This window comes from Silurus aristotelis (assembly GCF_946808225.1).
Source record: "Silurus aristotelis genome assembly, chromosome: 7".
Lineage (NCBI taxonomy): Eukaryota > Metazoa > Chordata > Actinopteri > Siluriformes > Siluridae > Silurus > Silurus aristotelis.
In genome coordinates, this window is record NC_139580.1 from 1,875,139 (window position 1) to 1,900,751 (window position 25,613).

At 42.3% G+C, this 25,613-nt stretch overlaps 2 protein-coding genes across 4 annotated transcripts in view; one reads left to right on the forward strand and one right to left on the reverse strand.

Moving 5' to 3' along the window:
* The window catches only part of LOC310728923 (craniofacial development protein 2-like), a 288,545-nt gene that overhangs the window by 5,818 nt on the left and 257,114 nt on the right, over positions 1–25,613 (reverse strand). The window lies entirely within an intron of this gene.
* Positions 549–25,613, forward strand: part of LOC310728927 (uncharacterized protein) — a 28,233-nt gene continuing 3,168 nt past the window's right edge. Inside the window, exons 1-11 of the mRNA XM_083546802.1 lie at positions 549–776; positions 956–1,234; positions 13,590–13,628; positions 15,250–15,306; positions 15,410–15,502; positions 15,573–15,638; positions 17,575–17,643; positions 17,773–17,838; positions 20,928–20,979; positions 22,484–22,551; positions 22,684–22,749. Of these exons, the coding sequence (XP_083402928.1) occupies positions 716–776; positions 956–1,234; positions 13,590–13,628; positions 15,250–15,306; positions 15,410–15,502; positions 15,573–15,638; positions 17,575–17,643; positions 17,773–17,838; positions 20,928–20,979; positions 22,484–22,551; positions 22,684–22,749 (916 nt within the window). The 5' untranslated portion in view covers positions 549–715. The remainder of the gene's footprint in view (positions 777–955; positions 1,235–13,589; positions 13,629–15,249; positions 15,307–15,409; positions 15,503–15,572; positions 15,639–17,574; positions 17,644–17,772; positions 17,839–20,927; positions 20,980–22,483; positions 22,552–22,683; positions 22,750–25,613) is intronic.

The window sequence follows — 25,613 nt, forward strand, 5'->3', positions numbered from 1 at the left end:
GGCAAGTCATGGGCACTCTTAAGATTATTGATCTCTGTTCAGAAGTTCAGCCCCCAGCAGAGATCTGAGTACTTTAGGGCACATCATGTCTAAACTATGGTGTGCCAATCAGTCCTTGGTGACATCTTAAGATGGCTGTCCCTCTGACCAATCGTCCCTGGTGAGGGCGTCTCTCTCTGCCTCAGATGCCCAGCAGAGGGCGTCGCTCCTCCTCAGATCGCCAGCAGAGGGCGTCACGTCACTTTACCTTAGATACCCAGGGGAGGGCGTTTGTTCCTGTCCAGTAGTTTTACAGCCTGTCCAGGACATTAGACACTGCACGCAGGGGGATCGTTTCTTTTCCTTTTTACTTATTACTTTTACTTTTCTGTTGTTCTGGGAGAAGTGATCTTGAAGCAGCATTATTGTGAAATGTAAGATTTCAGGTTCAAACAGAAAGTTCAACTGGTTAAAAACTGAAGGGAAATTTGCACACATTTACTGCCTTCAGGTTTTATAAATGTCACTGTCTTGATCTTGAGTGTTTTGATGAATAGAAAGGGTTAATGTGTCTATGATGATTATGAAACAGATGCAGATGCATCACCACTCTGACAGAAATGACACTTTTTTCTTTTTTTGATGAAGCAGCATTCACGCATTTCAGTTCCTCTTTATTATTTTCCATTATAAAGTCACAGTCTCAGACAGAAGATCTTCCCACGAGCTGACAGCAATGTGGGTTGTTGCTTTAGCTGCTCTCCTGCTTCATGGCTCCGTACACACAGCTCAGAGTGGTGAGTAAACTGTTCTCCTCTCAAACCCAGCAGCTTCACCTTCATTCTACTGATCATTTACTGCACAGCCTGCAGGAGGTCTTTAATAATCACATCACAAAAGATCTGACATGAAAACACACATGCAGCTATTAGTGAACGCTGGAGACATTTCACTTCCTGCTGTTTTGTTTTTACAGACATCATCAGTAAAACAGTCACAGAGGGAAGTTTTGCATACTTCGAATGTGGAAATAAATCCAGTGTGAATTGGGAAAAAGGAGTTAAAGAAGGGAGACAGCTCATCATCACTGCTAAACATGGAGAAGGCACCAAGATACACATTCCTGATCCAGATCACAGATTCTTTGTGTTAAATGATTTATCACTCTATATAAAGAACGTTTTTCTCTCAGACTCAGGGATTTACTACTGTAACGCTGTTCCTCTGTACAATCTGATCATCACTCCAGTACAAAGTAAGTGAACAGAATCTTTGGTATATTTGTATTTTTGATGCACAGAAAAATACACAAAAATCTTCAGCACAATTATCACTGTCATTGTTTTACTAGAAAGAGTCACACACACACACACACACACACACACACACACACACACACACACACACACACACACACACACACACACACACACACACACACACACACACACACACAGAGTAACGGTACATAAAATTCACGCTTCAGTTACATTTCTGAACTTTTGGGGGAAGAAATGCAAAACACACAATTGCTTGTCATTTTTTACTAAAGCAGTTTATTATTATTATTATTATTATTATTATTATTATTATTATTATTATTATTATTATTATTATTATTATTATTAACATTGTGAACAGTTTACATTTTTAACGGTTTTAAATAAAATGGCTGCCTGGTTAAATAATATATATTAAATTAAATTTTCATAATATTTTATTAAAATATTGCCAAAAGTTTGCGGACACCTGGTCATAAGTACGGTTTGTGCTTTTTTGATCATCGCATTCAACATTTAGGAGGTGAGGAGTTTCCTGGGGTGCAGTCAGCGTTCACATTAAAGACGTCTTATACAATTGTGTGGCTTCAGCTTTGTGATCCCAGTTTGGGAAAGAACCCCAAATGTTTGGGAAAAGTCATGTGTCCCAATATTTTCATCCATATAGTGTATATTGATTAAATTGAGTAAACAATTAAATTCCTGGTTAGCAGCTAATGCTAGCACTATAGATTGGTTAGCGTTTTCATGCTTGCGTAAAACCAATAATATTTCCGGTACAGAGCGAGTAGTGACACTGACACTATATATTTCCCTCAGGATCTTAGATTGTAACTTTGTTCCGCACGTTAAAAGAATTGCATGCGGTTCACGTGAACCGAACCGAAAGCCCTTTAAATTATTAAAAATTTCAGGATGAATGTGTGTACCGTTACACTACTACTATATATTTGTATTATATATACACATTTTATATATTTATGTTTATATAACATTTTTGATTTCAGATTTCTTTTATTTTCATTAGCAGTGTTGTTGAGTTTTTATTAAACCCTGACAGAATCCTGTATAACGTTTATTCTCATCTCTACCCTCAGGTAGCACAGTCACGCCAGAGCAAAGTTCACGTGTAGAAGGTAATCACTCAACATTATCTTCACCCACAAACGTGTATCTGGAGATAAAGTGTGTATCTGCAGTGTTCTTCCTGTTTATTCATCATGCAGATCTTAGAGAGAGAAGTCTTTTTTTTTAGCTTTGCAGAACTGATCCCACATGAATAATAAACACTGGGTCGTGATGAAGATGTGAAGAAAACCAGACAGATGCAGATTTCAGCAGCTTTAATAATATAAATAACAAACAGTCCAAAACATGAATCAGGGTGAAGATGAAAGTATGAAACGCAGCATCCAGGCTTGGTATAGACAGAACCACAGAGGTGTCACTCATCAGTAGTTTGGGGAAGAGAGCACTGGAGCAGGTGGGAAGTCGAGTTCCTGGTGGCCATGTTTGGAACAGCAGTGTTTGCTGGGAAATTGAGTTTACACTGAGCAGTGACCTCACATCACCAGTAGGTGTTGCTATTTTTATAGAAGGGAGACACAACTAGAATTCCACATATCAGATCATGTGGTGTTTTCTTCTGTCTTTTCATAGTCACTGCACCAAATCACTCCAACTATCTACATCCTTGGACACACGTAGTGAAGTCTAGATGACGGTGACTTTTCACCAACTTTGTTGCTGTATGTGTGACTGTAGCTTTATTCCTAGTGGTACTTTATGTAGGACATGTGAGATTTTGGGTCCTTCAGGTGTTTAAGTGATGGACTGCAGGTGTGTGTGTGTGGTTAGAGATCAGGGGAAGTAAATGTGTGTATGATGGGAAGTGTAGTCTGAATGCTGTGGAGCTTCTGGGAATCAGAGTTCATGAGGCAAGTCGACACTTTAAATGGATAAAAATGTGACTAGAAATTGAAACAGTTGTGAAATCGTGTACTAAATGTGGGCTAAGAGGAATAAAGTGGTTTGGGATGTGCTGATGTGGGAACATGAAAACTCCAAATGGTTTAAGTAAATCTAGTGTTCTTTCATTTTTACTGACTTTATCTTCAACCCATCAGAAGCAGAATGAGAGGATCACTGTTTCTGAGAGTGAGGAGATAAATTACTGATCAAACTCTATTTCTCTGCAGGTACACACAAGATTCCTGCAGAAGAGTTTTACTGTCTGCCTCCACATCCATGACTCCACATTACACACACACACACACACACACACACACACACACACACACACACACACACACACACACACACACACACACACACACATTAATACAATGTCCTTTGGTAAATTTAAATTTAATCCATGTCCATGTTTTATTTCCTTTTTTCCCTCTGGATTGTCGCTGTTTGATAGTTAAAATGTCTCCATTTCTAACAGATGAAATCAGAGCTCTGTGTCTATAACTGTGATTATTAAAGTCATTATTTTATCAAATGTTTAATCCTGAATCTAATAAAGTGCAGTGTCAAATATCAGCACTGTGTTCTACATTATTCCTGATTCCTCATATAATTCTAACTTTGTTAAAACAATAATTAAATTGATTTAATGCGAATACGCCGCCCTGGTGGAGCGGCCCATGTGACTTTACATGTATACATGTGTAAATATTTTGAATATTTTGTCGACATACAAATATACACTTTTGTACGTTGCTCTGGATAAGGGCGTCTGCCAAATGTCGCAAATGTAAATATGACACTTTACAGATATACAGGTATAAATATCTACCGAACTGTACAAATTTACAGTTATTAATATATGACTTTACATGTATACAGGTGTAAATTTGAGACTTTAAAGATGTACAGGTATAAAAAATATATGACTTTACAGAAATACAGGTGTAAGTATATGAGACGTTACAGAGATACAGGTGTAAGTATATGAGACGTTACAGAGATACAGGTGTAAGTATATATGGAATTTTACATATATACTGGTGTAAATATATCAGAATTTTTTATATATACAGGAGTAAATATTCAGGTCCTTACAGGCATACAGGTGTAAATATACAGGATTTTAAAGATATACTGTTGTAAATGTACAGAATGTTTCAGGTATACACGTGTAAACATACAGGAATCCCCATTAAACATGAAGCCCTGTCACCTGAGCTGAGGTGGGATCTCCTCCACCACACTGTTGGTAAGGTTGAGCAGGAGTGCATGTGCTGGAACCCAAAATATGGTGAAATATGCTTTTGTTCTTCCAGGGTGAAGCCACAGGAAACTCCAACTGTGGTCCTGGCATGCAAATCTCTCATTATTGACTGCGGAATAAAGTGAAAAACTGCAAACATCCTTCCACACGGAGCTCAAACTGCGGAAAAAAAGCCCCCTTTAATGATGTTCACGTTTGGTTTAACTTTTTATCTTGTGGCACTTCACCCATCTCACACTAACACACACTCTGAGTGTATATACATTTAAAATCTCTCTTCTTCCTCCAGTTAAAACAGAGAACATGTTAATAAAAGCTGAAGTGAAAGAATTGACCTTAAGAAGTGACCTTGACCTTGCACTGAAAGCCTGGAGCAGAATAATTTGGTGAATGAAATCTAATGGGTTCAAACAGGAAGTTAAACTGGTTTTAAAAATAAAGGAAAATGTGCAATAATTTACTGCCTTCAGGTTTTATAAATGTCACTGTCTTGATCTTGAGTGTTTTGATGAATAGAAAGGGTTAATGTGTCTATGATGATTATGAAACAGATGCAGATGCATCACCACTCTGACAGAAATGACACTTTTTTCTTTTTTTGATGAAGCAGCATTCACGCAATCCAGTTCCTCTTTATTATTTTCCATTATAAAGTCACAGTCTCAGACAGAAGATCTTTCCACGAGCTGACAGCAATGTGGGTTGTTGCTTTAGCTGCTCTCCTGCTTCATGGCTCCGTACACACAGCTCAGAGTGGTGAGTAAACTGTTCTCCTCTCAAACCCAGCAGCTTCACCTTCATTCTACTGATCATTTACTGCACAGCCTGCAGGGGGTCTTTAATAATCACATCACAAAAGATCTGACATGAAAACACACATGCAGCTATTAGTGAACGCTGGAGACATTTCACTTCCTGCTGTTTTGTTTTTACAGACATCATCAGTAAAACATTCACAGAGGGGAATAATACATTACTTTACTGTGGAAATAAATCCAGTGTGAATTGGGAAAAAGGAGTTAAAGAAGGGAGACAGCTCATCATCACTGCTAAACATGGAGAAGGCACCAAGATACACATTCCTGATCCAGATCACAGATTCAGTGTATTAAGTGATTTATCACTCTATATAAAAAACGTCTCTGTCTCAGACTCGGGGATTTACTACTGTAACGCTGTTCCTCTGTACAATCTGATCATCACTCCAGTACAAAGTAAGTGAACAGAATCTTTGGCTTGTCCTCTTTTACTGATGTGTTGATCAGATGCACATCAAAGTACTTTCCTATACATTAATTGACAGGTGTAGCGTCTGGCACAGGTCATTTAGACTTCATGTCCCAGGCATCCCTTTTAACCTATGACATCTACATCTCAATCAAAAGGTGAAACATTTATTAGGGGTGGTATATCCGTTAAGGGTCACACTCCCCCTCCGAAGACACTAAACACGGCCCAAATCCTAAACTCTTGTTTAGTTTACCGGGACCCATTAAACAATAAAGTCATAAAACTCATGAAACAATCCAAACTCGAAACTTGATCCAGCATGGCTGCTTGTGACAAACACACACAACCGGCTCCAGAACGTTTGGATTTTACCACAAGACAGATAACCCCCTTTTGCAGATATTCTGTTTGACACACACACACACACACACACACACACACACACACACACACACACACACACACACCACCCCGAAAGCCAGATAACCCCCCTGGTCTCTCTGGTTAAATTCACAGCGACCCTCAGACCATAAAACAATTCACTCTCGGAACTCGGCCCCAGTACGTCTGTTTGTGACACACACACATATGCAGACACACACACACACCAAAAGGGAGCATTCTTTTATTAATTAAATAATAAATAGAATGTCCCACTTCACAGGATACAAACATACATCTTGTTTGTATCTTCTACTATAAATAAACCAAGTGTTTAACTCTACATCAATAATATTTAAACCTTAAAATGTTTAGCAATATAACTCTGTGTTAAATGTTGTCTCTTCTCTTCTTAAGGCTTGATTGACTTAGAATTATCTGTTCTTTACTTTCCTGACAAGGGTGCATTTTATTTATCAGAATACAACATTGTATTAACATCAGTTAATTACTGATCTCTGTACTGTCATTCCTTTTCATGTTTAGTATCCAAATGACCGCAAAATTATCTGTTTCTTTATTTTTTAAACAATCGTGCATTTTATTTGATCATGAAATGTACCATACCGTCTTAATTCACTTCAGATAAAACTTTAAAGTCCTCCAAAAGCAAGTATATCCCGGAAACCATGCCCACAGATGCATGAACAAAGGAAGTTTTTCCCTCCAAAATTTCAGGCCATAGCATTGGCCATTCCCCCAAGGATGGGTGGGCTTCAGTCAGAGTTCAGTCAAGAGAGCAACTCGCTCACTCGGCTCGACCGGAAAGGCTCGGACCCCCGGGGCCCGAAGGCCCATGGGCCCAATGGCCCGGAGAGTCGGAGCAAGCTTTATCTTCAAAACACCAACTGCTCTGATCTTCAGGAGAAGCTGGGAGAACATCTGACTCCATCCTAACCGACTCGTCCAAGATTCTTTTGTCTACCGCATCCGGACTCTTGTGCAACAAGTCAATGAAAGTAACCGGTTTACCAACTAATTTAGATGCGTGTTAAGTTTAAACCCCTTAATATTAAGGCGAATTTAAATTTACGTGACGATTTCTCAGTTAGGATGTGATTAATTTGAAGTAAGTAGCCTTTCCTTTCTTTATCTCCTTCTGCCTTTCCTTTTTCTATCTCCTTCTTCCTTTCCTTTCTCTTCCTCCTTCCCTAATTTCAACTTTCTTTTTATTTTGTTTTAATTTTTATTTTCTTTATTTCTTTTTGTTTGTTTGTTTGTGTTGTTAGTTTTATGTTGTGTTTGTCTCATTCATTAAACGTCGTATTTTTCATAAGTGATGGTCTCTGAGTACGTTCCATAAATGAAGTTCCTGCAACATCAGGTCTGAACTACATGCTCTATTTAATTGAATTTAATTTACGGTATAAAGTAAATTATATCTCTCCTTGAACTGCCACCTTAACGTGGTGGAGGGGTTTGAGTACTCGAATGACCCTAGGAGCTATGTTGTCCGGGGCTATATGCCCCTGGTAGGGTCTCCCAAGGCAAACAGGTCCTGGGCGACGGGTCAGACTAAGAGCGGTTCAAAACCCCTTATGAGAGATACTACATCAGGGACCGTGACGTCGCCCGGTATGGCGCAGCCGGGGCCCCACCCTGGAGCCAGGCCCGGGGTTGGGGCTCGTATGCGAGCGCCTGGTGGCCGGGCCTTCCCCCACAGGGTCCGGCCGGGCTCAGCCCGAAGGAGCGACGTGGGGCCGCCTTCCAGTGGGCTCACCACCTGCAGGAGGGACCGTAAGGGGCCGGTGCTAAGAGGATCGGGCAGCAGTCGAAGGTGGAGGCCTCGACAACCCGATCCCTGGACACGGAAGCTAGCTCTAGGGACGTGGAATGTCACCTCGCTGGCGGGGAAGGAGCCTGAGATTGTGCGTGAGGTTGAGAGGTTCCGACTAGAGATAGTCGGGATCACCTCTACGCACGGCCTGGGCTCTGGAACCACACTCCTCGAGAGAGAATGGACTCTTTACAACTCTGAAGCTGCCCATGGTGAAAGGCGTCGGGCTGGTGTGGGTTTGTTTATAGCCCCCCAGCTCAGCCGCCATGTGTTGGAGTTTACCCCGGTGAACGAGAGGGTCGTTTCCCTGCGCCTACGGGTCGGGGATAGGTCTCTCACTGTCGTGTGTGCCTACGGGCCAAACGGCAGTATAGAGTACCCGGCCTTCTTGGGGTCTCTGGGAAGGGTGCTGGACAGTGCTCCGACTGGGGACTCCGTCGTTCTACTAGGAGACTTTAATGCACACGTGGGCAGCGACAGTGACACCTGGAGGGGCGTGATTGGGAGGAACGGCCCCCCTGATCTGAACCCGAGCGGTGTTCAGTTATTGGACTTCTGTGCTAGTTACAGTTTGTCCATAACGAACACCATGTTCAAGCATAAGGGTGTCCATCAGTACACGTGGCACCAGGACACCCTAGGCCGTAGGTCGATGATCGACTTTGTGGTCGTTTCATCTGACCTGCGGCCGTATGTCTTGGACACTCGGGTAAAGAGAGGGGCGGAGCTGTCAACTAATCACCACCTGGTGGTGAGTTGGATCCGATGGCGGGGGAGGAAGCTGGACAGACTCGGCAGACCCAAGCGTACTGTGAGGGTCTGCTGGGAACGTTTGGCCGAGCCTCCTGTCAGAGAGATCTTCAACTCCCACCTCCGGCGGAGCTTTGACCAGATCCCGAGGGAGGCCGGAGATATTGAGTCCGAGTGGACCATGTTCTCCACCTCCATTGTCGAAGCGGCCGCTCGGAGCTGTGGCAGTAAGGTCTCCGGTGCCTGTCGAGGCGGCAATCCCCGAACCCGGTGGTGGAAACCGGAAGTAAGGGATGCCGTCAAGCTGAAGAAGGAGTCCTACCTGGCCTGGTTGGCTTGTGGGACTCCTGAGGCAGCTGACGGGTACCGGCAGGCCAAGCGAACTGCAGCCCGGGTGGTTATTGAGGCGAAAACTCGGGCCTGGGAGGAGTTCGGTGAGGCCATGGAGAAGGACTATCGGCTGGCCTCGAAGAGATTCTGGCAAACCGTCCGGCGCCTCAGGAGGGGAAAGCAGTGCCCCACCAATGCTGGTTACAGTAGAGGTGGGGAGCTGTTGACCTCAACTGGGGATGTCGTTGGACAGTGGAAGGAATACTTCGAGGATCTCCTCAATCCCGCCGTCACGTCTTCCATTGAGGAAGCAGAGGCTGAGGGCTCAGAGGCGGACTCGTCCATCACCCAAGCTGAAGTCACTGAGGTAGTAAAGAAACTCCTCGGTGGCAGGGCACCAGGGGTGGATGAGATCCGCCCTGAGTACCTCAAGTCTCTGGATGTTGTGGGGCTGTCTTGGCTGACATGCCTCTGCAGCATCGCGTGGCGGTCGGGGACAGTGCCTCTGGAATGGCAGACCGGGGTGGTGGTCCCTCTTTTTAAGAAGGGGGACCGGAGGGTGTGTTCCAACTATAGGGGGATCACACTTCTCAGCCTACCTGGGAAAGTCTATGCCAGGGTACTGGAGAGGAGAATACGGCCGATAGTAGAACCTCGGATTCAGGAGGAACAATGTGGTTTTCGTCCAGGCCGTGGAACACTGGACCAACTCTATACCCTCTACAGGGTGCTGGAGGGTTCATGGGAGTTTGCCCAACCAGTCCACATGTGCTTTGTGGATTTGGAAAAGGCATTCGACTGTGTCCCTCGCGGCGGCCTGTGGAGGGTGCTCCGGGAGTATGGGGTCGGGGGCCCTTTACTAAGGGCTGTCCGGTCCCTGTATGACCGAAGCAGGAGCTTGGTTCGCATTGCCGGCAGTAAGTCAGACTTGTTCCCGGTGCATGTTGGACTCCGGCAGGGCTGCCCTTTGTCACCGGTTCTGTTCATAATTTTTATGGACAGAATTTCTAGGCGCAGCCAGGGGTCGGAGGATGTCCGGTTTGGTGACGACACAATTTCGTCTTTGCTCTTTGCAGATGATGTTGTCGTGTTGGCTTCATCAGACCAGGACCTTCAGCATGCACTGGGACGGTTTGCAGCCGAGTGTGAAGCGGCTGGGATGAGAATCAGCACCTCCAAATCCGAGGCCATGGTCCTCAGTCGGAAAAGGGTGGCTTGCCCACTTCAGGTTGGTGGGGAGTTCCTGCCGCAAGTGGAGGAGTTTAAGTATCTTGGGGTTTTGTTCACGAGTGAGGGAAGGGTGGAACGGGAGATTGACAGATGGATCGGTGCAGCTTCTGCAGTAATGCGGTCGATGTACCGGTCTGTCGTGGTGAAGAAGGAGCTGAGCCGCAAGGCGAAACTTTCGATTTACCGGTCAATCTACGTTCCTACTCTCACCTATGGTCATGAGCTCTGGGTCATGACCGAAAGGACAAGATCCCGGATACAGGCGGCCGAAATGTGCTTCCTCCGCAGGGTGGCTGGGCGATCCCTTAGAGATAGGGTGAGAAGCTTAGTCACTCGGGAGGAGCTCAGAGTAGATCCGCTGCTCCTCCACATCGAGAGGGGTCAGCTGAGGTGGCTCGGGCATCTGTTCCGGATGCCTCCTGGACGCCTTCCTGGGAAGGTGTTCCGGGCGCGTCCCACTGGGAGGAGACCCCAGGGAAGACCTAGGACACGCTGGAGAGACTATGTCTCCCGGCTGGCCTGGGAACGCCTTGGTGTCCCCCCGGAAGAGCTGGAAGAAGTGTCTAGGGAGAGGGAAGTCTGGGCATCTTTGCTTAGACTGCTGCCCCCGCGACCCGGCATCGGATAAGCGGGAGAAGATGGATGGAAAGTAAAAGGGGGTTACGTCTTTCTTGGCCTCTTTTATAGAATTAATATAAAATTATACTGTCTGTTTGCCGGACGAACAGACAAATAAGTGTAATGTTAATTCCATTACCGTCAATTCAACTTGATTGGAATATTTAGGAGTAACTATAACCTGTTATAATTACTTATAAATATTCACCTTTCTTTGCCAGCTAAATTCGCTACATATAATGGTGGAGGATGCGGGCAGACTGTGCTTCCAACTATATACTCAATTTATCTGTATTATAAGTTTGTCCCTCTTATCCCCCAGTCGCTACACAGGTTTCACTTTGTAAAAATGATAAGTGCTGTATTATTACAGTATTATTACAGTATTATTACAGTATTATTACAGTATTATTTGTTTGTGTAATAACCAGTGTCAGTTACAGGAAACTTAATGTAGAAAAAGTCACCATTTAAATAAGTTTTTATGTGTAGTGTTCTTTAGCTGCAGTTATTAGTGATACAACACATGTAGGACGTTTTGGAGACAAGGTGAGGGAGGTGACATGATGACATTATTTCAGAATTGTTCAATTGTTTATAAATTGTTCTCTAATTTTGATCTCCAGTGTATATATATATATATATATATATATATATATATATATATATATATATATATATATATATAAATAAAAGAACTGAAATATCACAGGTACATACCGTAATTTTCGGACTATAAAGCGCACCCTTATATAAGCCGCACCCACTGAATTTTACAAATATTTTTATTTTGAACATAAATAAGCCGCACCTGTCTATAAGCCGCAGGTGTCTACACTAATGTACTTTACACAGGCTTTAATGAAAGACACGTTACACACGGTGTAACGGGTGAAATATGTTGCGCTTCCTTTAGGAGCATAGCGGTATTTTGGGAATAGAATACCAGAAGCGAGCTCTCTCTTCACCCAGACTCAACGCGTTACAACGGCTTGTATCTAAACAGTAGCCGACCAAGAAAGTCATTGTTCACTGTCTTCCTCCTTTCTTTCACAACTATTTCTCTCAAGAATTTATCTATTGGCATCGTCGTGCGTTTAAAAATCACCCGATGGAAGTTTTTTCTCCTGATGCCGTGCAGCTCAGAACACAGGTGAAGTGCGTTTTTTCGTTTCCGTTCGGAAATTTCATTGGTCTAATGTTATGGGGTTCAGTTTTTTGGCTTGAAGTTTGTGAAACCGGGAAAAACCTTCGTTGTTTAAGCCGCGGAGTTCAAAACGTGAGAAAAAAGTAGCTGCTTATAGTCTGAAAAATACGGTAAATATTTGATAATTGCTGAGATTTTGAGATGTTTTTTACACCTTAAATTTGAGTCTACCTGTGAAAAGGTTTATTGATTAAACATGATTTGGTGGTCTGAATACTTTCTAAGTGCACTATATATATACACTGCTAAGACAGACACAGACAATAGATTCAAGTAAAAAAATTAGCAAATCAAATATTATTATTCCAAAAGATGTTTAACGTTATCAATAAGACATCACACATTTATCTTACTGTATATTTGAAATGCCACAACCACAGGCTCCCTGATGAACAACAATTCAGGTGAAGGTTTGAAACTCTGTATTAAACATCTGCACATGTTACAGCAGAGGAAGAAATACAATAAGTTAAATAGATAGAATCTGTCACCTAATGCACAGTTAGCACACTTTAGCAGGATACAAGTGCTGTAGAAAAGGTGTATTTATGACAGTATGAGATGTGATTGGCAGCAGTGTAGACTGATTTAAACAGGGCTGATGGGCTCATATTTCCTGCTTCTGGTGAGAACTCTTGCTGTTGCATTCTGGACTAACTGATGCTTATTTCTGCACAAGAACGTAAAGAGTTACAGTCTAATCTACATGTAACAACAGCATCGTTTTACTGAAAGAAGACTAACATGGTAATGTTATTCACATGAGCCTCAAAGGAAAAACTCGAGTCAGTATCCACACCGAGGTCTTTACTTGAAGACCATCCAGAGATTCTTCTGGTTGTATGTAATCCTAGTAGCAATGCTTTCAAAAGCAAGATTTGGGGAGTTAAAAAATATTTCTAGTTATTTGGAGAAGTGATTAAAGTGTTCTGATGTTAAATGCTTTTGCTCACTGATAATGGAGTTTATAATGGAGATCTTTCTTCCACACAGACAATGTTGATATTGGTGTCATTTGACAGAATTTGGATTGATACTGTTGCTGTCACGTATGGGTGTCAGACACTATCCCTTTGAGATTAAGGTGCTTTTCACACTGCATTTGTTTACTGTGGTCTGGGTCAGATTGTTCCTCACATGCCTGCACACCAGCACTCTGAGTTCAGACTCACTGAAGTCTATTGAACATTGTTTAAGCTCACTGAGTGGCAGATTTGTAAATCGTAACGTGAACGATATTTTAGACCTGTTTGTATTGCTAATTCAAAGCAAACCCCATTTTGCTGATGCTTTGATCAGATGCACATCTTTTTTGCTTTTGTTGCATGTGTTAAAACTAGAAAACTCATCAGCTCACAGTTTATAAAACGTATCGTGTCCTTGTGTTTCCTGATGATGTAAACAATTTCAGTCACATTTTGAATTGGTTTTCATTGAGAGTGTTGTTTAACTGCAGTAAAGCCACAGCCGATTTATTTGAATAATTCTTCCAATTATCTCCACTTTCAGGTAGCACTGCCCCAACAGCGCCACCTTCAGATAATAAAGGTAAGAAAATAAAACCACACAAAGTTTAATGTGGAAATGAAGCCGTGTACCTACAGCGCTCCTGTTAGTAAACCCATTATTAAACAATATTATAAAGCTCTTGAGTTGTGAAAATAAAGATCATTTATGGGTAGAGTAGTTTTTTTTTCCATTCTCATAAGCAAGTCCTTGTAAAACATTTGTCCTCTTGCCATTTGTTGCTGGGTCTCAGTGTTATGAGGTGGTATCAAAAAGTTTGGAGACTCGCTGTGTTTACAAGAAAGTACTTTATTTATCTACGTTTCCACACGATCACCAGCGTTCTCCTGGAACATGTCCTGAAAGTCTCCTTTTCTAAGTGTGTCAAGCACCTTCTGGGATTTACGCCGAATTGACCGTTTCAAAACTGTGACCTTTGAGCTGCATCTTCATCTTCAGGATGAGGGTGAAGTCCGCGGGAGGGAAATCTGCGAGTAGTGTGAGTGTGGACGTGAGATTGTTGCCGATTGTTCTCCGACGTTCATCACGCACGAGTTGCCGAACGATTTGGACATTTTCAGTGTTTTGAACTCGTCTAAGGTCTTCCTAAACTCTCGTCATCTTCCAGTGACTTTCTTCCTCGAAACATGTTAAACAACTTCGATGCAACATCACCATATGCGGTTTGCTTAGTTTCACGCAGAATTTCACCTTTGCTCTTTGCTTGCTGTCCGTGATGAAGTCGCAGATGTGTACAACCTTTTGATACCACCTCAAACACCTAATCTGGGATAAGAGTTATGTGGGCAGACCTGAAGAGAGGTACATGGATATGAACTGGTTTAGAACTGGTTTCAAATGATGATTTAAACATTATATATAGATTTATTTCTGGCAGGGCATTTTACATTTTAGTCTAATTAATAATTCATCTAATCTTTAGCCATTTGGACAAAGAATGGTTTTAATTCATTTAATCATAACAAGGCGAGTTTGTATTTGTATGAAAAGCTACACATTCATCCATCAGTATTATCTGTGTAATGCTGCTTTGAGACAATGTTCATTGTTAAAAGCGCAATACAAATAAAAATAAAAATACATTGAATTGAATCTCTAATTACAGAGACTCCACAGCAGGAATAAATCTAGTGATGTCCTCTGTATCATATAGTTGTGCACTGAAAGCATCCACAATAGCAGGAACAGATCCAGGTGCTGATGTAAGAGTGTTTTATATATATTTATATATATAAACAGGCAAACAAATTCAAATCAGAACACACAGTGAAAACCTGGGCCTGGGCAGTCGTTCGGCAAACAACAATAAACAGAGCAAAACGAGAACAAGAAACAGAAACGAGATCAAGGAACTGAGAAACACATGAACATGACGTGATTGCGAAACAAAGCAGTACACATGCAATAATCAAACAGCTGGGGACACAGGAGGGAAATGACAAAATGATAGAACGGGGCGGAGACAGAATATGAGCGAAAACACCCCACACGTGTCACACAACACAACAAAACAAAAACAAATTCATTCGAAAACTCCAGACCTTCATTTTATATGGATTCATTTGCATTTTAATCTGGATATTAAATCAGATTTAGTTCTAAACCAATTCCCAAAACATTTGATGTAAATCACATGCATCAGGTGACCGAAGCAAGACGATGGATGATGCTGATGAAAATGGGGGCAATAGAAATGAAGGTTAGAGTCTTTTTCTCATTATTTTAATTCTTTATTTTTCCAACATGAATGTCTCCGATATTGAGTGGAGAAGATGATGATGAAGGTGTGTTCTCTTTCTCAGACTCGTGGAGGGTCCCTGTTGTGGTCTCAGTGAGCTGCCTGGTGGTGCTGCTGTTAGCTCTGTCAGTGTGGAGATGTTTCACTAAACGGAAAAGTGAGAAATGTTATAAATCTTTAGAGTTTTTTGGGTGATTCTATAGCATAAGCTGGACTTTATATCTCAGCAGATCCGCAAAACCAGATACACCTGTACGACTCTATGACCAACCTCCCTGCAGCGCCACCACCAGGTGAGTTTCTTTTTAATAACAAGCTACGTTTTATCAGGTAATGTCAGTATTTGATCTGTGACTGGATACAAACACATTCAGACTGAACAGATCATGTGTGTGAAGAGGTACAGTTACAAATCAAAACTATTTTCTTCTCAAATCTCACTGCTGACAACCACAGCTACAATCTGCAGCCTGTTCCAGATGCATGTGTTTGTTCAAATGCTGTAAATGTAAATAATGTTGAAGCAACTCACACACACTCCTGCATACATCTATACACCCACCCACAACTACATACTGATCCACTATTAGGAATAGGAATGTTGTCCCATTCTTGTCTAATACAGGCTTTTAGTTGCTCCACTGTCTCAGGTCTTCCTTGTCGCATCTTCCTCTTTAAACTTTCTTTCGGCTTCTCCCGTTAGGGGGCGCAACAGCGGATCCTCCCCATGTTTGATTTGGCCCATTTTTACGCTGAATGCCCTTCCTAACGCAACCCTCCCCAATTTATCCGGGCTTTGGACCGGCACTGAAAATGGCTGGGGTGGGTTCCCTGACCGGGGATCGAACCCGGGCCGCAGCGGTGAAAGCGCCGCATCCTAACCACTTCCTCTTTATGATGCACCAGATGTTTTCTATGGGTGAAAGATCTGGACTGCAGGCTGCCATTTCAGTAGCCGGATCCTTCTTCTACACAGCCATGATGTTGTAATTGATGCAGTATGTGGTCTGGCATTGTCATGTTGGAAAATGCAAGGTCTTCCCTGAAAGAGACGACGTCTGGATGGGAGCATATGTTGTTCTAGAACTTGGATCTACCTTTCAGCATTGATGATGCCTTTCCAGATGTGTAAGATGCCCATGACACATGCACTCATGCAACCCCATACCATCAGAGATGCAGGCTTCTGAACTGAGCGCTGAGAACAACTTGGGTTGTCCTTGTCCTCTTTAGTCCGGATGACATGGCGTCCCAGTTTTCCTAAAAGAACTTCAGATTTTGATTCGTCTGACCACAGAACAGTTTTCCACTTTGCCACAGTGCATTTTAAATGAGCCTTGGCCCAGAGAAAACACCTGAGCTTCTGGATCATGTTTAGATACGGCTTCTTTTTTTACCTATAGAGTTTTAGACGATGGTGAATGGCACGGTGGATTGTGTTCACCGACAGTGTTTATTGGAAGTATTCCTGAGCCCATGTTGTGATTTCCATTACAGTAGCATTCCTGTATGTGATGCAGTGGCGTCTAAGGGCCCGAAGATCACAGCATCCAGTATGGTTTTCAGGCCTTCACCCTTACGCTCAGAGATTGTTCCAGATTCTCTGAATCTTTGGATGATATTATACACTGTAGATGATGAGAACTTCAAACTCTTTGTAATTTTTTGAGAATCTCCTTTCTGATGTTGCTCCACTATTTCTCACTGCAGCATTGGGGGAACTGGTGATCCTCTGCCCATCTTGACTTCTGAGAGACACTGCCACTCTGAAAGGCTCTTTTTATACCCAATCATGTTGCCAATTGACCTAATAAGCTGCAAATTGGTCCTCCAGCTGTTCCTTATATGTACATTTAACTTTTCCCGCCTCTTATTGCCACCTGTCCCAACTTTTTTGGAATGTGTCGCTCTCATGAAATCCAAAATGAGCCAATATTTGCACGACAATTCAAAATGTCTCACTTTCAACATATGATATGTTTCTATGTTCTATTGTGAATAAAATATAAGTTTATGAGATTTGTAAATTATTGCATTCCTTTTTTATTCACAATTTGTTCAGTGACCCAACTTTTTGGGAATCGGGTTTGTACATCAACTATATTAGATTTAAATAAATGTGAATTGCCAAAAGTTCAAGTGTGTATGTGTGTGTGTGTGTGTGTGTGTGTGTGTGTGTGTGTTTGTTTGTGTGTGTGTGTGTTTGTGTGTGTGTGTGTGTTTGATCAGGAGTCAGTGTTAAACAAAATCAAAATCTATATGACTCCATTAAAAACCTTGCAGATGCTCCCCAGTGTGGTGAGTTGAATATTAATGCATATTTCTTTATTATTATTATTATTATTATTATTATTATTATTATTATTATTATTATTATTATTATAAGAATCAGTGTAAATGTGATATTTTTATACTGGTGTTTATCAGGTGAAGAGCAGAGAGAGAGAGACTCTGTGTATTTTCTGGCACAAAACCCAACATCCAACACCACAGGTACCACAACGTCTCACTGAGATATCCAACACCACACGTACACGTCTCACTGTTTCTGTCTCACTGTTTCTGTCTCACTGAGATATCCAACACCACACGTACACGTCTCACTGTTTCTGTCTCACTGTTTCTGTCTCACTGAGATATCCAACACCACACGTACACGTCTCACTGTTTCTGTCAAGTCAAGTTTATTTGTATAGAGCTTTTCACAACAGACATTGTCTCAAAGCAGCTTTACAGAAAACAACAGTGAAGGTGAATAGTGTGCGTTTGTCCCTGATGAGCAGCCGTGGCGACAGTGGCAAGGAAAAACTCCCTTAGATGATATGAGAAAGAAACCTTGAGAGGAACCAAACTCAAAGGGGAACCCATCCTCATATGGGTGACATCAAGAGTTTGGTCATAAATCTTTCAACAATACAGAACAATTTGTGATCATCATAGATCCAGCATCAGCTTCTCCATGCCAGGGCCTTTAAACACTCGGCATCTACTTCTCCATGATCATCCATAGGTCCATAATCTTCACGAGGTGGGACGTGACTGGAGCTGGCCAAACCTCAGGATGCCTCGGGATGGGGAGAGAAAGAGAAGCAGTGGAGAGGAATTAGCGTAGCTGCTGTTCATGATATTAACAGCACAAGTTGATAATGTGCATGTAATCATATATTCTGGAGCACAAGGTTGTGATGTGATGTGTGTGATGTGTGTTATGTGTAGGCTTTGCTAAAAAGATATGTTTTTAATCTGCACTTAAACTGGGAGAGTGTATCTGAACCCCGAACACTGTCAGGAAGACTATTCCAGAGTTTAGGAGCTAAATGTGAAAATGCTCTACCGCCTTTAGTGGACTTTGCTATTCTAGGAACTACTAGAAGCCCAGAGTTTTGAGATCTCAGGGAGCGTGACGGATTGTAGCGTGTTAAAAGACTGAATAGATACATGGGAGCCAAACCATTTAGTGCTTTATAAGTGAGTAGCAGTAGTTTGTAGTCTATTCGAAACTTAATAGGAAGCCAATGTAGGGACGATAAGATTGGGGTTATATGATCGTATTTTCTTGACCTAGTAAGAACTCTTGCTGCTGCATTCTGAACTAACTGAAGCTTGTTTATTAATGATGCAGGACATCCACTTAGTAATGCATTACAGTAGTCTATTCTAGAGGTCATAAACGCATGGACGAGCTTCTCTGCATCAGATATAGATAACATATTTCTTAGATTAGAAATATTTCTAAGGTGAAAGAAGGCTGTTTTTGTAACTTGATTGATGTGATTTTTAAAAGATAAGTTGCTGTCTAAAATAACTCCCAGGTCTTTTACCGTTGAACTAGTAGTTACAGAACAACCGTCTAAATGCAGGCTGAGATGCTGATATCCTGGATAGCTCTCCATTTAAATCTACGAAATGGTAACGATTGGACAGGTAGGATTTAAACCAGCTTAATGCCTGTCCCTGAATACCGATGTAATTCTGTAAGCGATCGAGGAGAAGATCATGATCTATAGTGTCAAACGCAGCACTAAGATCTAGTAAAACTAATAGGGAGATGTAGCCTTGGTCTGAAGCTAAAAACAGGTCGTTAGTGATTTTAACTAGAGCAGTTTCTGTGCTATGATGGGGCCTAAAACCTGACTGAAACTCTTCAAAGATATTGTTCTCCTGCAAGTGGTTACATAACTGGGCAGCGACAATCTTTTCTAAAATCTTAGACATAAATGGGAGATTTGAAATTGGTCTGTAATTCGATAGCGTGTTTGGATCCAGATTAGGTTTTTTAATGAGGGGCTTAATAACTGCTAACTTGAGGGATTTAGGGACATGACCTAACGATAGTGAGGAGTTAATAATATTGAGAAGAGGCTCACCAGCTGTATATAACACTTCCTTCAGTAGTTTAGTGGGAATTGGATCTAACTGACATGTTGTTGATTTAGCTTTCATAATAGCATCATACAGCTCTTCCTGTCCTATACATGTAAAACAGTGTAGTTGTGGGGTTGTAAGTACGATTGTGTCGGGAGATGCTGTCAGAGGTTGAACTGCCACAATTGTTTTTCGAATGTTATCTATTTTTTCAGTGAAGAAATTCATAAAGTCTTCACTACTAAACTGTGATGGAACACATTTTTCAGATCCCTGATTTGTTGTTAATTTAGCGACTGTACTGAAAAGGAACCTGGGATTGTTTTTGTTATTTTCTATGAGTTTGCTCAGGTGTTCAGCTCTAGCAGCTTTTAGCGCCTGTCTGTAGCTAAGCATACTGTCCTTATACGCAATTCTAAATACCTCCAATTTAGTTTTCCTCCATTTTCTCTCCAGATTACGTGTTGTTCTCTTTAGGGCATGCGTATGACTATTATACCAAGGTGCAGGTGCTTGTTCTCGAACCTTTTTTAACCGGATGGGGGCAACGGTGTCTAATGTGCTAGTGAGGATAAGGTCTATGTTGTTCGCCATCTCATCAAGATGATCAGCAGTTATGGGTTTAATGTGAAACTGAGATAAATCAGGCAGGTTATTTATGAATCTGTCTCACTGTTTCTGTCTCACTGAGATATCCAACACCACACGTACACGTCTCACTGTTTCTGTCTCACTGTTTCTGTCTCACTGTAATTTCCAACACCATCACCCACACTCAACCCCACACACACCACACACACACCCATACACACACCATCACACACCTCCATCCACACTCAACCCCACACACACCCATACACACCATCTCACACGCACCTCAATCCACACTCAACCCCAAACACACCACACACACACACACACACACACACACACACACACACACACACACACACACACACACACACACCCATCCACTCTCAACACCACACACACCATCACCCACACTCAAACCCCCCATACACACCGCTCCACACTTAACCCCACACACAACACCACACACCACTATTCACACTCAACCCCACAGACACCTACCAACACCAACTCTACACCTACCCCCACTCCCAAACACCTACACATCACCTGTGCACTCCCAAAATTACCCCCACACACACACTTGTGTGAATCTATAGTATAATCTGTACTTTATATCTTTTCAGGTCAGCAAAGCCTGGTACACCTTTACGACTCGATTAACAACCCACCTGGTAAGTTTACTGTTAATACTAAACTTAACATTATCTCCTGACATCTCAGTGATGAAGACAAGAACATGACAAGATCTGTAACTTCCCTCAGAGTGTGGTGTTACACACACTTACCGACACCCCGCTCACAGCTATACACTTTCCCACACCTCACCCACACACCCACAACTCACACATTCACACATAATCCATCATAAACACACACTTGCCAACATCCTTTTCACACTCACACACTTACCCACACCACTATTCACCACACACACGACTATTTACCACCCACCCCCACACACTTACCCACACCACTATTCACCACACACAGCACTATTCACCACCCACCCCCACACACTTACCCATACCACTATTAACCACACACACCCCTATTTACCAACCACCCCCACACACTTACCCACACCACTATTCACCACACACAGCACTATTCACCACCCACCCCCACACACTTACCCATACCACTATTAACCACACACACCCCTATTTACCACCCACCCCCACACACTTACCCACACCACTATTCACCACACACAGCACTATTCACCACCCACCCCCACACACTTACCCATACCACTATTAACCACACACACCCCTATTTACCACCCACCCCCACACACTTACCCATACCACTATTAACCACACACACCCCTATTTACCACCCACTCCCACACACTTACCAACACCACTATTCACCACACACACACTCAACCCCACACACTATCACACTCCTATACCTACACTGAACCCCACACACCCCCATCCACATTCAACCCCATCGACACCATCACACACACTCACACACATCCACACTTAACCCCACACACACCATTACACACACACACACTCATCCACACTCAACCCCACACACACCATCACACACACACCCATCCACACTCAACACCACACACACCATCACACACACACCCATCCACACTCAACCCCACACACACTATCACACACCTATCCACACATAAACACATACACCCATCCACACTCCACTATTAACCACCCACCCCCACACATTTACCCACACCACTATTCACCATCTACAACACTATTTACCACCCACCCCCACACCCTTACCCACACCACTATTTACCACCCACCCCCACACACTTACCCACACCACTATTACCCCCACACACAACCACCAACTGCTCATTTTATTCCCACCCACACACTTGTCTATTTTCCACAAACTTGCCTGCACCTTACCTACACAATGACACACCCCTACCTAAACCCACACACCCACACCTGTTCTCACCCTGCCAACACATACACACTCACCCCCACATCCACCCACACACCTCAAATAACACTTACCCTTCCCCATACACCCAATTGCCCACACCCCCAAACATACATTTGATATATTATATTTAAAAAAGATTTAAGTGCCAGAAGGTCAAATGTGTGTGTGTGTGTGTGTGTGTGTGTGTGTGTGTGTGTGTGTGTGTGTGTGTGTGTGTGTGTGTGTGTGTGTGTGTGTGTATGAGATCAGGATTCAGTGGTAATCAAAAGCTATATGACTCCATTAAAAACCTTGCAGATGCTCCCCAGTGTGGTGAGTTGAATATTAATGCATATTTATATTTTATTATTATTATTATTATTATTATTATTATTATTATTATTATTATTATTATTATTATAAGAATCAGTGTAAATGTGATATTTTTATACTGGTGTTTATCAGGTGAAGAGCAGAGAGAGAGAGACTCTGTGTATTTTCTGGCACAAAACCCAACATCCAACACCACAGGTACCACAACGTCTCACTGAGATATCCAACACCACACGTACACGTCTCACTGTTTCTGTCTCACTGTTTCTGTCTCACTGAGATATCCAACACCACACGTACACGTCTCACTGTTTCTGTCTCACTGTTTCTGTCTCACTGAGATATCCAACACCACACGTACACGTCTCACTGTTTCTGTCAAGTCAAGTTTATTTGTATAGAGCTTTTCACAACAGACATTGTCTCAAAGCAGCTTTACAGAAAACAACAGTGAAGGTGAATAGTGTGCGTTTGTCCCTGATGAGCAGCCGTGGCGACAGTGGCAAGGAAAAACTCCCTTAGATGATATGAGGAAGAAACCTTGAGAGGAACCAAACTCAAAGGGGAACCCATCCTCATATGGGTGACATCAAGAGTTTGGTCATAAATCTTTCAACAATACAGAACAATTTGTGATCATCATAGATCCAGCATCAGCTTCTCCATGCCAGGGCCTTTAAACACTCGGCATCTACTTCTCCATGATCATCCATAGGTCCATAATCTTCACGAGGTGGGACGTGACTGGAGCTGGCCAAACCTCAGGATGCCTCGGGATGGGGAGAGAAAGAGAAGCAGTGGAGAGGAATTAGCGTAGCTGCTGTTCATGATATTAACAGCACAAGTTGATAATGTGCATGTAATCATATATTCTGGAGCACAAGGTTGTGATGTGATGTGTGTGATGTGTGTTATGTGTAGGCTTTGCTAAAAAGATATGTTTTTAATCTACACTTAAACTGGGAGAGTGTATCTGAACCCCGAACACTGTCAGGAAGACTATTCCAGAGTTTAGGAGCTAAATGTGAAAATGCTCTACCGCCTTTAGTGGACTTTGCTATTCTAGGAACTACTAGAAGCCCAGAGTTTTGAGATCTCAGGGAGCGTGACGGATTGTAGCGTGTTAAGAGACTGGAGAGATACATAGGAGCCAAACCATTTAGTGCTTTATAAGTGAGTAGCAGTAGTTTGTAGTCTATTCGAAACTTAATAGGAAGCCAATGTAGGGACGATAAGATTGGGGTTATATGATCGTATTTTCTTGACCTAGTAAGAACTCTTGCTGCGGCATTCTGAACTAACTGAAGCTTGTTTATTAATGATGCAGGACATCCACCTAGTAATGCATTACAGTAGTCTATTCTAGAGGTCATAAACGCATGGACGAGCTTCTCTGCATCAGATATAGATAACATATTTCTTAGATTAGAAATATTTCTAAGGTGAAAGAAGGCTGTTTTTGTAACTTGATTGATGTGATTTTTAAAAGATAAGTTGCTGTCTAAAATAACTCCCAGGTCTTTTACCGTTGAACTAGTAGTTACAGAACAACCGTCTAAATGCAGGCTGAGATGCTGATATCCTGGATAGCTCTCCATTTAAATCTACGAAATGGTAACGATTGGACAGGTAGGATTTAAACCAGCTTAATGCCTGTCTCTGAATACCGATGTAATTCTGTAAGCGATCGAGAAGAAGATCATGATCTATAGTGTCGAACGCAGCACTAAGATCTAGTAAAACTAATAGGGAGATGTAGCCTTGGTCTGAAGCTAAAAACAGGTCATTAGTGATTTTAACTAGAGCAGTTTCTGTGCTATGATGGGGCCTAAAACCTGACTGAAACTCTTCAAAGATATTGTTCTCCTGCAAGTGGTTACATAACTGGGCAGCGACAATCTTTTCTAAAATCTTAGACATAAATGGGAGATTTGAAATTGGTCTGTAATTCGATAGCGTGTTTGGATCCAGATTAGGTTTTTTAATGAGGGGCTTAATAACTGCTAACTTGAGGGATTTAGGGACATGACCTAACGATAGTGAGGAGTTAATAATATTGAGAAGAGGCTCACCAGCTGTATATAACACTTCCTTCAGTAGTTTAGTGGGAATTGGATCTAACTGACATGTTGTTGATTTAGCTTTCATAATAGCATCATACAGCTCTTCCTGTTCTATACATGTAAAACAGTGTAGTTGTGGGGTTGTAAGTACGATTGTGTCGGGAGATGCTGTCAGAGGTTGAACTGCCACAATTGTTTTTCTAATGTTATCTATTTTTTTCAGTGAAGAAATTCATAAAGTCTTCACTACTAAACTGTGATGGAACACATTTTTCAGATCCCTGATTTGTTGTTAATTTAGCGACTGTACTGAAAAGGAACCTGGGATTGTTTTTGTTATTTTCTATGATTTTGCTCAGGTGTTCAGCTCTAGCAGCTTTTAGCGCCTGTCTGTAGCTAAGCATACTGTCTTTATACGCAATTCTAAATACCTCCAATTTAGTTTTCCTCCATTTTCTCTCCAGATTACGTGTTGTTCTCTTTAGGGCATGCGTATGACTATTATACCAAGGTGCAGGTGCTTGTTCTCGAACCTTTTTTAACCGGATGGGGGCAACAGTGTCTAAAGTGCTAGTGAGGATAAGGTCTATGTTGTTCGCCATCTCATCAAGATGATCAGCAGTTATGGGTTTAATGTGAAACTGAGATAAATCAGGCAGGTTATTTATGAATCTGTCTCACTGTTTCTGTCTCACTGAGATATCCAACACCACACGTACACGTCTCACTGTTTCTGTCTCACTGTTTCTGTCTCACTGTAATTTCCAACACCATCACCCACACTCAACCCCACACACACCACACACACACCCATACACACACCATCACACACCTCCATCCACACTCAACCCCACACACACCCATACACACCATCTCACACGCACCTCAATCCACACTCAACCCCAAACACACCACACACACACACACACACACACACACACACACACACACACACACACACACACACACACACACCCATCCACTCTCAACACCACACAC